Source organism: Gambusia affinis, linkage group LG14, assembly GCF_019740435.1.
Source record: "Gambusia affinis linkage group LG14, SWU_Gaff_1.0, whole genome shotgun sequence".
Classification (NCBI taxonomy): Eukaryota; Metazoa; Chordata; class Actinopteri; order Cyprinodontiformes; family Poeciliidae; genus Gambusia; species Gambusia affinis.
Window position 1 is genome coordinate 14,874,164 of NC_057881.1, and position 14,737 is coordinate 14,888,900.

The 14,737-nt window shown below is 40.5% G+C and overlaps 3 protein-coding genes across 3 annotated transcripts; 2 read left to right on the forward strand and 1 right to left on the reverse strand.

The window, feature by feature from the left end:
- The first annotated feature begins 210 nt into the window (after positions 1-210).
- Positions 211-2,563, forward strand: efcab1 (EF-hand calcium binding domain 1). The gene is made up of 6 exons (XM_044138676.1): positions 211-396; positions 536-694; positions 993-1,097; positions 1,741-1,892; positions 2,050-2,154; positions 2,244-2,563. The coding sequence occupies exons 1-6, from the start codon at positions 321-323 to the stop codon at positions 2,289-2,291; spliced, it is 645 nt and encodes a 214-aa protein (XP_043994611.1). The 5' UTR covers positions 211-320; the 3' UTR covers positions 2,292-2,563.
- rbm48 (RNA binding motif protein 48) lies at positions 2,309-4,304 on the reverse strand (the record flags this gene model as incomplete). Its single annotated transcript, XM_044139282.1, has 5 exons — positions 2,309-2,488; positions 2,565-3,121; positions 3,240-3,385; positions 3,501-3,691; positions 4,083-4,304. Coding segments are annotated over 5 exons (1,179 nt in total), but the record flags the coding sequence as incomplete, so codon positions are not given.
- A 41-nt stretch (positions 4,305-4,345) lies between these two features.
- Positions 4,346-13,852, forward strand: pex1 (peroxisomal biogenesis factor 1). Its single transcript, XM_044138677.1, has 24 exons — positions 4,346-4,564; positions 5,312-5,458; positions 5,583-5,666; positions 5,931-6,045; positions 6,149-6,843; positions 7,059-7,148; positions 7,256-7,379; positions 7,551-7,657; positions 7,759-7,844; positions 7,935-8,067; positions 8,706-8,802; positions 8,880-9,050; positions 9,123-9,277; positions 9,360-9,546; positions 9,652-9,818; positions 10,069-10,203; positions 10,301-10,365; positions 10,475-10,617; positions 11,349-11,452; positions 11,593-11,769; positions 11,905-12,144; positions 12,674-12,838; positions 13,060-13,190; positions 13,478-13,852. Exons 1-24 carry the CDS (start codon positions 4,451-4,453, stop codon positions 13,557-13,559), a joined length of 3,714 nt encoding a protein of 1,237 aa, XP_043994612.1. The 5' UTR covers positions 4,346-4,450; the 3' UTR covers positions 13,560-13,852.
- Positions 13,853-14,737: the final 885 nt, after the last annotated feature.

Genomic DNA, 14,737 nt, shown 5'->3' on the forward strand with positions numbered 1-14,737 from the left:
AAAGCCATTAAACACCTCATGATCTTTTTACATGTAATATGTGTAACCTTTTTATATATATATAAAGGAATAAGCTTAGTGATTTTTATTTTATTGTAAGAACAAAAAACAGCATGCATTTTCACTAAAAATCACAGCCATACCCCAAACATACCAGACTGCTATGTTAAAGGCTTTTAAATTGCAGTCCATTCCCGAAACGTGAGCTACCGTTTCTCGCTGTTGCCATGGATACGCACAGTCAACAACCCTTCTTCCTCCCTAAACCAATACAGAGTTCTCGTTAAGCGGCGTCAAACCAACCAAGAAGCTGTTCAAAAATGATGGAAATAACGGCTAAGAGCAAAAAGGTGCTACATGCCCAGGTTGAAGCATTCTCGAGAAAAGTGGAACATTGTGAGTTTTAACCTGCCTCATTTAAAACACTGTTTTCTTCTCTGTCTGCTCAGATTTGGCTAACATTTCCCTAACAATCCCAAACTTAAAACTGTCAAAACGTCACAATATATGAAATAATATATTTTTGTTTTTCTAGTCAATAAAACAGAGCTCGAGAATCTGATCCTGATGTTTAACAGCCTCGTGGCGGAGCAGATCACCCGAGGTCGACCAGCAAATGGCCTGAAAAGAGGGAAGTTTAGAGGCGTACTGCAGGGCACTTTTGAGATGACCAATGCCGTAATGATGGACGGAGGTACTGATTCTTTTGGCAGGAGAATTGGAACATGGATAAATATCAGATTTTTCCTTGGCTTATTTTTTCTTAAATTCAACATATAGGAATCTTAAACTTGTCTTTGATAGTAAACATATCAAATATGTGCAAAAAAACCTTTCGTTTTAGTTAAACGTTAGATATTTTCTTGCCTTAACAGCCTTGCCTTTTGCTTTTGATAGAAATTAACGGTTTAAAAGACATGTAAACAATCCCATGAAATTCTTTAACATCTTAGGTTTTCAGCTAGGTTTGTAACAGTTTTGCTGTTCTGAAGTTTTCAGAAGTTTTGACAAAGATGGTGACGGTGTCATTAATCTGGATGAGTGGATCAGAGGACTTGCTGTTTTACTTCGTGGGACTCTTGAGGAAAAAATAAAGCGCAAGTTCCCAGCTCTGTGTTCTTAAACTCATCTTCCTCTGTCTTCCTGTCCAAAGTGACATGCACTTTATGGAAGTCCAAAGATGCCACTAGTCAACCAACAAAATCAGTTTTTAAATCCTTATTTACCATTATTGCCATTAATCTGACCTGGAAACAATTTGTTAAATGTATAGTAAACTTAATTTGATACGCTAAATTAGTGTAAAACCATGGAGGCAATTAGTTCTAGAATTTTATTATTCAGCAAGCAGAAAATGTCTGACAAATCAAATATTTTTCCATGGTGTTTTCATTTTTCCAAACTGAACCAAAAATAATAGAAGCAAACTCCAGATGTCTTTAGGTTTGAAGATTACTAAGGAACCCTGAACTTTAGGATAAATTGGAAGTACCAATCACATTTTAAATTATTCATGGTATATTGGAATACATGATCTTTAGCATGACTTCCAGTTTGAGTAAATATGACATTATTTTAATATGTATTTATGCCTACATTAGACATGTAAATAATTAGGACTAGAATCTAGAAGTATTTAGAATTAAAATTAAATTAGGACTTTTTCTAAAAACTGTGGCACTTTTGGTTCTCCACATTTTTCCACCTGTTAACCTTTTCTTCTTTGTTTGCATTAATCAGACTCCTTTCGAGTGTATGACTTGAATAATGACAAGTACATCTCCAAAGATGAGATTTTTCACATGCTGAAGCACAGCTTCATCAAGTGGCCTAGTGAGGAGGATCCAGACGAAGGAATTAAAGATGTGGTTGAGATCACAATGAAGAAGATGGTGAGGAGATCGCGGTTCAAATGTAATGGTTTGTTGGGAACTCTGATCTTTTTCATCAAGGCTAGAGATGAGGTTTTGGTCTGATCGTCTCAGAAAAAAAAACTTTAAATTTTTGATTTGTATATTATTTACCAGTTGCGTCCTCCCACCCTTTTAGGACCTGGATCACGATGGCCTGCTGTCTTATGAGGACTTTGAAAAATCAATACTAGATGAGAACCTTTTTCTTCAGGCATTTGGATCCTGCCTCCCTGATAACACGGTAATCACACAAATTATAGGACGCATAAAGTTTGTATTTCTGTCATTATTCTTAATCCCATAAACTGTTTTTTTTTTTCCTTCTTTCAGATTATTTCAAAGTTTGAGGAGCTTGTGTTTAAGGAACCAGAGCAATGAAACAATTCATATCAGTGTAAACTTTTGGCTGTGTCTTTAATAAAAATCTTAGTATCTGCTTGCAATACATAAATAAATGCAGTCTGAAAAGAGAGAGATCCAACTTCCAAAGCAGTGGCAGACATCGGTCCGGTTTATATCCGACGACGTGGTTTTGCTTTTTTCTCAACTCTTTTAAGGTCTGGAACTGATCCCACCTAAGAATTAGACAGACATATGAGGTGACACTATATTTGTTGTTATGTAAAATAAAAGTAATCAGTGAATAATTACCTGCTTCATTGTGCTCCTGATTAGGCTGACAGTTGTGTTTAATGACTCATCTTCCATGTCCAGTTTTGCCGGTTCCGGTAGTTTAGGTCCAATCAGCGGCTCGTTTTCTCCAGAAACATTTGCAGCAGGCTCTCCAGACTCTTCTACTTTGCGCTTTCTGCTCTCCAAGTTAGTGATCCTTGGAATAAATCTCACTCCAGAACCAGGATTTGGACCCAGTCTGCCCTCTGTGCCTTGCTCCCTGTTAGTGGTTGTTGGATTGGAGCTCAAACTGTCCGCTTGCCGCTGCTCTACATTTAAGAAGGCATTATGCAAAGTCCCCATTTTATCCTCTGCTGGTACAAGTCCGCGGTGACTTTTTTGTCTGAATGAACAATGTTCTTGAGGTGGTAATGGCAGTGGAGGAAACTCTGAATAGTGGCTCAGGCTAAAAGCGTCTCCTGTACTTTCATTTTTAGATGTTATATCACGACTGGTGGGAATTTTGTCTGATGAGGTTGGTGCTTCTGATGATACCAAACTCTCTTGTGTTGCTTCTGTCTTTTCTCTTTCTTTTGCTTTAGAATAAGAAAGAAAAAAAAAAGTTTAAACAAACAAACAAGTCAAAACATTAAAATATTTTAAATCCTATCTTTAAATCTACAGATTAAAATATACTTATTAATGTTATCATACCTCTACTCCGAGCTGTTCTCGCAATATAACTTCTTCTGTCTTGCAACTTCAGCCTGGTGTCCTCCACCGTCTCATACTCTGGAACATAGCACACATGCAGCACACCACCGTAGAAACTCTTCTCATCCATGTTGCGTTTTGCTGCCCTGAAACCAGAGAATTTAAACAAAATATATATATAAATTTTCAAATAAATAAACCATTCAGTACTTGATTTCATTACTGCAGCCCTATGACCAAAGTAATTCATAAACAGTGTACCTAGCGCTTGTTAATTTCTGAAACTTGACGAGGTAAACCTCGGTGAATTCCTCAGCTGGATACTCGTCCAGGGGTCGGTACTCCTCCACGATGCCATACAGCGCACATAGCTGGATCAGCTCCGTCATTACGCCGATGGCTGGAACCCCTTGAACCATCAGATAACGGGACTCTAGATTTATGGTGTACACCTGATAAAAGAAAACATTTGTGCTCAGATTGGTAGTTGTGACTGAGCATATTTAAGTCATGAATAAAAGAATAAGTCCTGGTTTAACAAATATTACTGCCATTAAGGTGAGTCCATCCGGCCCATCCATTTATTTATTTTTTTGAGCAAATAGTTATTGACAGAGTTGTTGCATACTGGCAAGATATGAAAAAAACATTAAACGCAAGTGAATTGTTTGCACAATTTGAACACGGCACTAAGCTCGGGCAGATTCATAATAAAACGCTAATATCACGCAAAAACGTAGGAAATATGTTATTTGTATGATGTTTGTGGTTAAGCAAAGTCTCGCTCAGCTTTTCACGTGTTCCATAAATTAGGGTACCCATTCATTTTCAAACTAAACTTACCTTAACTGCTTTGGCCTTTCTCCCTTCTCGGTATTTCGGTCGAGAAATGCACACTCTTTGCTGTTCGTGATGTTTGTAGACTTCTGGGGCTCTCCAACAATCCGATCCGTTGTTGACAGGGGCCGCCATGTTTGTGAGAAAATGAATTTCCGGTCGACGCCCTTCAAAATAAATGCCAGATGTTGTTCTGAACGTTACTGCTTCGATTGAAGACTCGTTCCAAACGTTTTATTTTGAAACAAACATCGAGTATTGGTTGCTTTGGTCTAGTTTGCTGTTGGCAGAGGATATCGATAGATTCAGGAGTTGCGTTTTCAACAGTAGCGGAGCAACCTGCTTGGAGTTCTCAGAGCTACGTTGGCAATGTGATGAGAATGTTTAGTAGTCAGGGCATTCAACCTGTTAGAGTTGTTTTTAACAACGCTAAAAACTGCTTCCTTCATCTCCCGTCGAAGATGATATCGCACCTTTCATTACAGGAGGTTGGTTAGCCTAGCGAGACCTACTCTGCAGCGTGTTGTCAGAGTTGCAATAAGTTCCTTATTTGATGCTTGTTGTTCTATTTATGTGTCTTTTTATGCTTTATTTAATGGGGTCGTGTATTTTTTTTATGTCTGCATGTACGCTTATTTATTTTCTAGAATACAGGACAAAAGCTGCCTCATGTCAGTGTTTTCAAAATCTGGAGTATGATTGATACTTTTTATAGACAAGAATCTCTATCCTTCATTAAAAATATATTCAGTACTTCAGATATATATATATATTCAGTCTAATGGCTCTTAATTTAAAGAATTAAGAGCAAAAATATCAGTTTCTAGATATCTTAGATGAAGCTTATGGAGAACATGCTGAAACATTTTAGTTAACTCTACCAACTCTAATTTTTTTTAATATTATTTCTTGTTAAATGAAACGGACATTAGATAAAAACTGTACTTATTTCTTATTTTCATGAGTACAGCATACAGCTTTAAATTAGCTGCCCTCATTTTTTATTGTCCACCAGGTTAATAAACTCAGTCCAGACATGTAATTGCACAAGAAAAACATATATAGTTTAAAGAATCCCCTGTAATTTTTTGATTTCTTTCTTTCTTTTTTTGATTTTCCTGAAGCTTTTATCCCATCTTTCTCTACAGCTGAGGTGCAAACACACAAGCGCGCAAGCATAGTTTGAATCGTCTTTGTTAGTTGCTGGGTCAAACATGTTTTTTGTTCATTTTTAGAACCAGACCTTGGAGCTGTCCTGGGACAATGCACATCCAGTGTACCTTAGCTGGACCCAAAGCAGGGCGTCCTCCGACCCACACAGCAACGACGTTGAGCTGTGTCGGCAAATGGGAGAGAAGCTGGGCTTGAAAGACGGAGAACAAGTAAAACCTTTTTCCTTGATTTGTTGTTTCGCTTTTATAAAAAAAAAAAACCCAGCTAAGCCCATTATTGCATCAACGTGTGGTCAGATCAATTGTTTCATTGACATTGTTTTTTTTTTTTCAGGGTTTTCTAAAACCGTGCCATCAAGTCTCATCTTTAAATCAGGTGTTTGTGGAACCTTTGTCACCTGATGACTGGGAGATCTTGGTGAGTGATGGTAATATTGTATGCATGGTTGAAAAGGCACCAAAATGGCTAAAGTACATTACAAACAACTGGAACAGTTTCACCTTTCACCCACATCAAGTCCCAAAAGTGTGCTGTTTTACTTTTTGTTGAAATGCATTGAAGTGGTATTAACAGTATTTGTTGGGCTCTGTACATGAAGCTTTAATTTTTCTCCAAATGTTATATGTTACTCTTTTGATCTACAGCCACACACATCACTATTCTTTATTTCTCATTTCCCAGGAATCTCACAGTTCTGCATTGGAGCAGAAGCTTCTGGATCAGATCAGAGTGGTTTTCCAGCATGGCGTGTTTCCTGTTTGGGTGTACAGTCATACAGTGATCTACATTAAAATAAGTCTGTGTTCATTTGATCTTTTTTTTTTTAAATCTCTGAGGTCAGATTATATCCGTGTTTAATATTCACAAGCACACTGTCGTCTGTTTTTAATTCAACGCAGCTTCCATCTCCCCGCTTGTTCTCTACGGTCGTTTGGAGCAGTTCACAGAGCTTGTGGTGTCTCAGAAGATCCGCACTGGAATGAGCAACATCAGTGATGCTACTAGGAGACCCAGCCTCGATGAGCAATTTCACTTCCAGCCAGGCTCGACTCTGTCTTCCACATCAGAGCCATCGGCAGATATTGCCTCACACTCTGGTCGCAGACAGGACTGGGGAGGCATCGCTGACCTGAAAAGCCTGCTCCATCATATAATACGGGGCCCTTACGATCATGCTCCTGTGCCCAACATCCCTGTTGTCTTTCCCGACTCTATCTACAGAGTGTGCGGTGCACCTCCGGACTGTCTTTGTACCATAAGTCACATCGCTGCTGGTGTTACTCACATTTTTCCTTGGAGTCCTAGTCTGAGCACAGCGACTAGAGGAGGTCAGTCTGTAGTGACGTATGGCCGTCTTTTCAAGGTATCATCCCCTAAAAAAGCAAAAGACAAAGCCAAGCAGGCCTTGGAGAAAAGAAAGAAAGGGGGAGGGAGCAAAGATAGTGGCGTGAAAAGAGGGAAGGAGGCAGAGGAGGTAGAGGAGGCACAGGAGGAAGAAGGCATAGTAGTCAGGGTCGTGTGCCACGATGCTGAGATGCTGGAGAGAGGTCACCACAAGATCCACTGTGGAAAAGTATGGGTGAGCAAAATAAACATTAATCCAAACTAATTTCTGGGATTTTTTAAATTATAATTCTCTGATTCTGCAATAAAACCCTGGTTTTATTAGATTTTTAAAGATTTTTATTAGATTTGCAAGTCTTAACTCTCTCTCTGGTCACAATCTTTTTTGAAAAAAAAAAAAAAAAAAGTAATATTCACCACTTTGTGCTTATAATCCCAGTTACAATGGGAATACATTGATTTGAAATCCTGCCACATTCATCAGTGAGAATTAAACCCGTGAAATCAGTCATCAAAGTAGCCTCCAGCATCCGCCTACAGCCTCTAATACCTCTGGTAGGCGCTGGAGCGTCCGTGTGCCACCGTGCAATTGCATTTGTTCACATCTGATGTAAGGCTTTAATATATGTCTGCGTAATGTTGCAATATGTCTTTTTGCTCAGCCTGAGGACGACGACGACGAAGCGATCCAGACGACTTTCTTCAACTGGCTTCACTCAAAGAGTCACGAACCTTTGGCGTGTCTGACTCCTCGCTCCGGCACCGTCCTCCTACATGGAAACGATGGTGATTCATTCCTTTCACTTTTGCTACAAGCTCAAGAAGTGCGATTACAAAGCAAAAACCTCCACCTGTTAGGATTGTTTGCTGTTAAGAAAAATCTAATTATGATACTAAAAATCTGTATTTCCCTCAGCTGCAATAGAAATCTGTATTTTTTTCCCCCCCTTTTTAAAGCAAAGCTGGAGTTATCTTTGACAGTGCTGAAACCCAACCCAGACAACGATCCACCGGACCAGCTGTTTCTATTAGCACCCACCGTTCTCCAAAAGGAAAACATACAGGTTTAAGCTTTGGAAACAGTTCCCCACCCAAAACACTCGTTTTATGATTTTGCCAGTGCCTGTGAGGAATATTGACATTAATGAGATGTTGCTACTTCCAGGTGGACAGACAGACGATAGCGCAACCTGCTCCAAAAGCTGAACCTGAGGCTCCTGAGACGGAGCTCCCCTCCTTACAGTTATTTGGGTAAGTTCTTGAAATAATTCTACATTCACCCCTTTCAGCTTTAATATGCTCTAATATGCTTCCACTTGCTGCGTTTTTTTTCCCCCCCAGTGGGATTGATGATCTTATTAAGACTGGATTTGAGTTTGTTTCCAATGCCCTGCTGGGTAGTCCCCTCTCAAGGGAACTTTGTACCTCTGGAGAGGGACTCCAGGGAGGAGCACTGCTCATCACTGGTGCTAAGGTAAATCTTTACTATCCAAAATCCCTTGCAAAAATATTCATTCCCCCTGAATGTTTTCACTTCACAACCACAATGTATGCTTTCTTTTTCTTTTGTAGTTCAACAAAACAAAATGGCATGTAATTATAATGTTGAGTAAAATGGCAGTTTTGTTTAGAGACTTCACTCCATTTTAGTTATGGTTTCGGTTGTGTGTGTGTTTTTTTTTCCCAAATTATTTTTGTTTTATTTATTGTTTCTGGTTGTTGTGTTTTATTTAGGATTTTTAACAAAATTAAAGTTTATTGGTCTTTCCGATGGCGAACTTTCACTGTTTTGCCATTATTATTAGATCACATGACATCGGTCTCAAAAGAACAATATCATCGTTTATCGCAATTATTTCCCTTGACAAATTATCGTCTAGAAAAATTTGCTTTCGTGACGAGCCTAATTCCAAAGTGGATTTTGATCTGGTCTTTGACTGGACCATTTCAACACACCCCTCACAGCGTGATGCTGCGACCACCCTGTGGATGGTGGTAACTGATTAATATGCAAAATAATGGAATTAAAATGATAAAAATGTAATGTTTACTGAATACTGTACATCTAATTAAGTGAATTGCTTCAGGGTTCTCCCTCATTTCCTCTCACAGGGTAGTGGGAAGAGCTCTTTGGCCCGAGCCCTTTGCAGAAAAAGCAGAGAGGAATTAGATGCACATGTGGAGGTGTTGGACTGCAAAAAGCTCCAAGGTCAAGAAATGTCCCTTTAACAGGTGAACGGATCAGAGACGAGCAGAACCTTCATGTTTTTATTTTGTAATTTTTAGGCAAAAGGGCCGACACTGTGAAGCAGATTCTACAGGACATGTTTGAACAGGCAGAGTGGGGACAGCCCTCTGTGGTCCTGCTCGATGACCTGGATCATTTGACCCATTCGGCCACATCACCTGAACACGAGCATGGCCCTGAGGCGCTGCTGCAGCAGCACATTGCACAAAGTGAGTTAAGAAATTCACTCGTACCATATAAGGTTTGAGTATAAAAGTTAAGCTGTAGGTTTGTGGCTGCAGGTGTGTGTGACGTGGTCGACGAGGCGGTGCTCCACTCCAGCCTGGTATGTCTGATCATCACCAGCCAGAGCGAACACTCTCTCCACCCTTCTCTCACAGAGATCCAGGGCTCCCACCTCATCCAGGGATTTGTAAACATCCAGCCTCCGGACCAAGTCAGCGCCAACGTCCACACCCGCACACTGAGAATACCCCCAAAAATTCTATCGACGTTAAAAATGATGTGTTGCTTTGCAGGTGCAGAGAGCTGAGATCCTGCACCATCTGATCCTGAGGAAGCCTTTCCTCTCTGAGGAGAGCTTGAGAGATCTGGACCTGGAGGCCGTTGCCATGAAGACGGAGGGATATGCAGCCCAGGATCTCACTGTGCTGCTGGAGCGAGCTGTCCACGCTAACACAATGCACAGAGGACACAGCAATCAAGGTGCGCAAAGACGTTAGCTTTGAAAGTCTTTATTAAGACTAATTGATCTCTATGCACCTAGGTGATTAGTTCAACTCAGCCTGATTTTTACCCATCATTCCACAGGTGTCTGTCTTTCATGGAGGGATTTTGCGCATGCTCTCAGTGGGTTCACGCCTCCATCGCTGTGGGGCGTTGACCTTCACGCGCCGGGTGGAGTCGGACTGGAAAGAGTGGGAGGTCTGCAAGAAGTGCGAGAGCAGCTGATGGAGACCATCCTGCTCCCTGCTAAGGTCAGCTCACTGCTGCCCCCTGCAACACACCTTCCTGTCTGACTCAGGACTTCATCATGCTTCTAATCTACTCATGTCATCTTAGTGGAAGATGATATGAGTACGTCAGAATTACTGTTTACCTTCAGCGGGTCTTACTGGTTTCAGAGTGACCACCTTTTCTGTTTTAGTATTTTAGTTTTCATCATAGATCAACAGAAAAAGCAGCATATATATATAAAAGCTCATGTTGTTCTTTGGTGCCTTGCAGTATCCGATCCTCTTCTCCAAACTTCCTATCCGGCACTGCTCTGGAATTCTTCTCTATGGAGCTCCAGGTACCGGCAAGACGCTTCTGATCAGGGCTGTGGCCAAAGACAGCGGAATGAACTTCATCAACATCAAGGTAGCTCGGACTTTGGTTCTCATAGTCTGCAGGACTTTAGTCCTGTGTTTGAGGAAAACAAGGTCTCATTTATTGAGATAAACCTTCACTTCTGCAGGGACCTGAACTCTTGAGTAAGTACATTGGAGCCAGTGAGCAGGGAGTTCGTGACGTCTTCCTGAGGTGAACTTCACTTTTTTCTTTTTTTCTTGGAGTTTTGACAATACTTCGAAGCTGTACTAATGATTGTAAAAGTTCCCACTGGTTTTCTTACCTCCTGTTTCCGTTTCAGGGCACAAGCTGCCAAACCTTGCATCCTGTTCTTCGATGAGTTTGACTCTCTGGCGCCAAGGAGAGGCCACGACAGCACAGGAGTAACCGACCGTGTGGTCAACCAGCTGCTCACCGAGCTGGATGGGGTGGAGGGGCTGCAGGGTAGGCCTGACCATCACTGCAACTTTAACCCTTAAAGCAGATGTTATTATATTGCGTCTGTTTGGAAGTATGGCCCTCTTCCTACTCCTAAAAATATTGACAGGTGTCTTGACGTCTGTCCCACTCTTGGTGGATCAATTATGAATCGGTAAACAACTCTATCTCAAAAGAATAACCAGTTGCTTATTGAAGATTATTGCTGATGTCTTTCTTTCTTGGCATTGTGCCAATGAGCATTAAACAGATAAAACTAATGTTAGAACAATGACAAGACTTCCTGATGATCCGTTAATAAAGCGTTGAGAAGGCGGTAGAGTTTTATCACACTTAGGTTTTTATTTTTGTTTATTAAACCAATTCATAGAGTAAAATTTCATATTTGATTCATTAGGGAGCAATACATAAATAAAATTGTTTTCCTATTGGTAACATGCATTACCTTATTACTAGCAATTGTCTAAAACATCCATTCATTGAATTACAATTAAGATTGAATTGCACCATGGGTAATTACCTTTGAATGATTGGATCGGCTTGTTATGAACTGTACTGACCACAATTGTGTTTACTTTTTTATTAAGTGTCTTAAGGAGACATGTTTAGTAATTATATTATATATTCTAACTATAACTAAGCTGGATTGCACTGAAAAGTGTGTGTGTGTGTTTTTTCTTTCTTACATGTGGGCTTTAAATTTTTGACATAATCTTGTTTTCTGCCACTGTGTCTAGGGGTGTATGTGCTCGCAGCCACTAGTCGTCCAGATCTAATAGACCCCGCCCTGCTGAGACCGGGACGACTGGACAAGAGTCTCTACTGCCCCCCTCCAGACCAGGCGAGTAGATTTAAAAATCACTCATCTGCTTCATTCATGCTTATAAATGGAGATCATTTATTACATAGCATGACCAACGTTGCATTGCTGCTTTTGTACCACGCTGTTAAAAGATTATCTCCTTTGTGTCTTGTTTCCAGGAGGCTCGTATCGAGATCCTGCAGGCTCTAAGTTCTGGCCTTCCTCTGGCTCCAGATGTTGACCTACAAGAGGTGGCAACAGTAACGCAGCATTTCACCGGGGCGGACCTAAAGGCCCTGCTCTACAACGCACAGCTGGAGGCTGTTCACAACAGCTCGGGCGTCGGCACGTCAAATGTACGCTCGTTCTCCATGTGCATGCAGTTCTAGGTTCTTTTGGAATGATAAAACAAGAGGCAAAGTGCTGGAGATAATTTCAGCTCCTTGTGTTTATCTGCTTGGAAACTTTAAACTTGTCTGTGTGACCATCAGGAGCTGACCTCCGCCTCAGACACCGACATGAGCCTGTCTTCCATGATCTTCCCAAACACCAGCAGCGGCTCAGACGACTCTGTCGGAGAGGGAGAGCAAAGCTTGGTGCTGGACCAGTCGCTGGTTGTTGTTGAGCCCGCGGAGCTTCACACTGAACACGAGGAATGCCGCAGTAACTGGAGGTTTTACTTCGGAAGTTCCCTTGAGTCGGAGACTGGAAACTCACCAGTTTCAAAGCAGGTGATTATTTAAGAGCTAGTTCCCACATGTCTCAATTCATGGTGTGATCACAGTTCATAAATTGGATGTGTAAGTGGAAGTGCTTAATGTTTTCACATTTTATTGGGATTGTAAAATGATGCTTTGGTTTTCAGATTTTATTTTTTTCACAAAAATGGGAAATGTGATAAAAAAAACTAAAATATTTTCACTCGCCTGTAAAATTTCCACTTTGTGTCTTGGATGTTTTAATGTAACGTATTTATCAAACTTGTAATAGATACACATATTACTGCAAGGTGTTGTGGGAGCTTCATCTGAGCAGCGTTTTAGTTAGAGAGGTCTGAATCTGTTAGAGAGTCGACTGAATCTGAAGGAAACGTTTTTAGAGGTAGCCTCTAGATGTCACTGCATCTTCTCCCTGGACCTCTAATCTTTCTTCACTGTCGCCTCTCTATTAATAATCTCCACAAATCCATTTAATCTTGGTCCAGGACTTTGGTTGCTATAAAACGGAGCAAATAAAGTCTCACATCTTTGTGTTTAACAGGAATCCCTGTGTGTCTCTGGACCCGCCTCCAGAGACCCAGCCAGCGGACTCGCTCCAGCTTACATGTCCTCCATCCAGATCGGATATAAAGAGCTCGGCCCTGAGCAGCTGGAGCGGCTGCAACAGGAAATCAGAAACATCAAGAACAGTTATAGGAGAGGAAATGTATGTGAAAACACGTATGAAACCCCCCCCTGTACATGCTGTTGTTTCCAACAGTCCGTGCGTGTCATCAGCTATTCTCAGCAATCTTCTGACTTCGGATGAATTATTCTGTGTGTATTTCAGCATCGGTTGTCAACGCAGCACTGATCTACTCGTTTCTGATAGAAGAAACATCAGATTGAAGCTTGCGCCTGTGTCCGTCTGTGTTTCTTTCTGCACAGGATGAATTTGTGTGGACGCGTCCAGCCTCCAGCCAGCCAGGACTCCTGCTGTCTCAGGCTCACATTAGTTCTGCCTTAGCTGTGACCAGACCCTCTCTCAGCCCAGCCGACTGGGGCAAGTACACCAAACTGTGAGTACTGGGAAATAAGAGGACTCTCTACCAGATTAAAACACAAATCACTGCAGTAATATCTTTAAATAGTTCTAGTTTTTCAGGCATTTCAGGAGTTCTGCAATGTTTCTCCTGCAGAAGGATTATAGTGATAAAAGTGACGATGGAGCAATATGAATAAAGTTTATGATTGCTCATTGTAGCTGTGAAAAAACTGTGCACTTAATCGCAGTTTAACTCTTGTGAAATGTTTGCACTTCCATTATTTTCAGTTTTTCTCACCTAAACTCTATTTCGCTCTTTAGGTACGAAAGTTTTGGGGGTTCGAACGACAAATCGCCTCCTCGTGCCACGTTTACGCCAGGACAACGTGTCACGTTAGCCTGATGGCAAGAATCCGTCTTAAACATTTGATTTATAAATTGCTTGTACATTTTGTATACTGATTTAATATGTAATTATTGTGCACATATGTAAATTTTCAGATCTTGTGAGATTCTAAAATGTAATTAATTAAAATATGATTGAAATGATTTTGCACATCTGATTCCCATTATTTAGTATGAAGGTTTTGTTTGGAATTTTATTTGACCATTTTTCATGTCTGAATCAGTATAGAAAATGAAAACGGAGTATGTAATAATGCTTGATTTTTGTGACGTTTCCCACCTTCAGTTCTCAAAATAAGTGTTGTAAATAAAAAATAAAACCACATACACATGGTACCTGCTAATAATAATTACATAAGTAGTTCAAAATGAATATTTTGTGCTTAAATGTTCAGAAAGTGCAGAAAAAAATCTAGAATTTTTAATCTGGTGTAGGACCTTTTAAATTTTTTTTTGGTTTCATCCAATTTATAGATGATGTAGCTTTTTGTGAGTTAAAATAAAAGAAATCAGCTGAGGTGGTTTGGGTATATGATCAGGATGCGTCCATTGGGAATTTTCCAGGTAAGTTACTGGAGGGATTATACTGTATAGCCCTACTCCTGACCCACTGGGATGAGTTTAATCAAGTTGCCAGGGAATATGGACGTCAGAAATTCCCTCTTGGACCTGCTGCTAATCATGAATGAATGGACAAGAATCTGATAAAACACTGAATATTAATATATGAACTATTTTGACAATTGAAAACGCAACTAAATATTCCTTCTGGAGAAAGGCTTCAAATTTTACTTGACTTTATTTTTCCTAATTTATTTTTCCAATTACTGTCAACCTACACCAATAAGCACTTGCAGGTTCTGCAGATATAAAAATAGGAGGAGGAACGTGGTTTTAGCTCGTCGTCTCTCTTCAGTCCCACACATCGAAGGAGGACAACAGAAATGGTCCAGTGGGAGTATCTATCTCCTTGTCTCAAGCACCTGCTATGAGACAAAGTCGTGTACACACAAAGAGCACTGTAAAAATACAGAAATGAGTCAGTTTATCTTTAAATTCCCTCAGATGTTTTTAGGCCTCAGGTGTATTAAGGGAACATACTCATTTCCCATCAGAAAAAGGGCCTTTCTTGCAATAGTACTTCCTCCTCCTCATCAATCATCCCAAATGATTCAT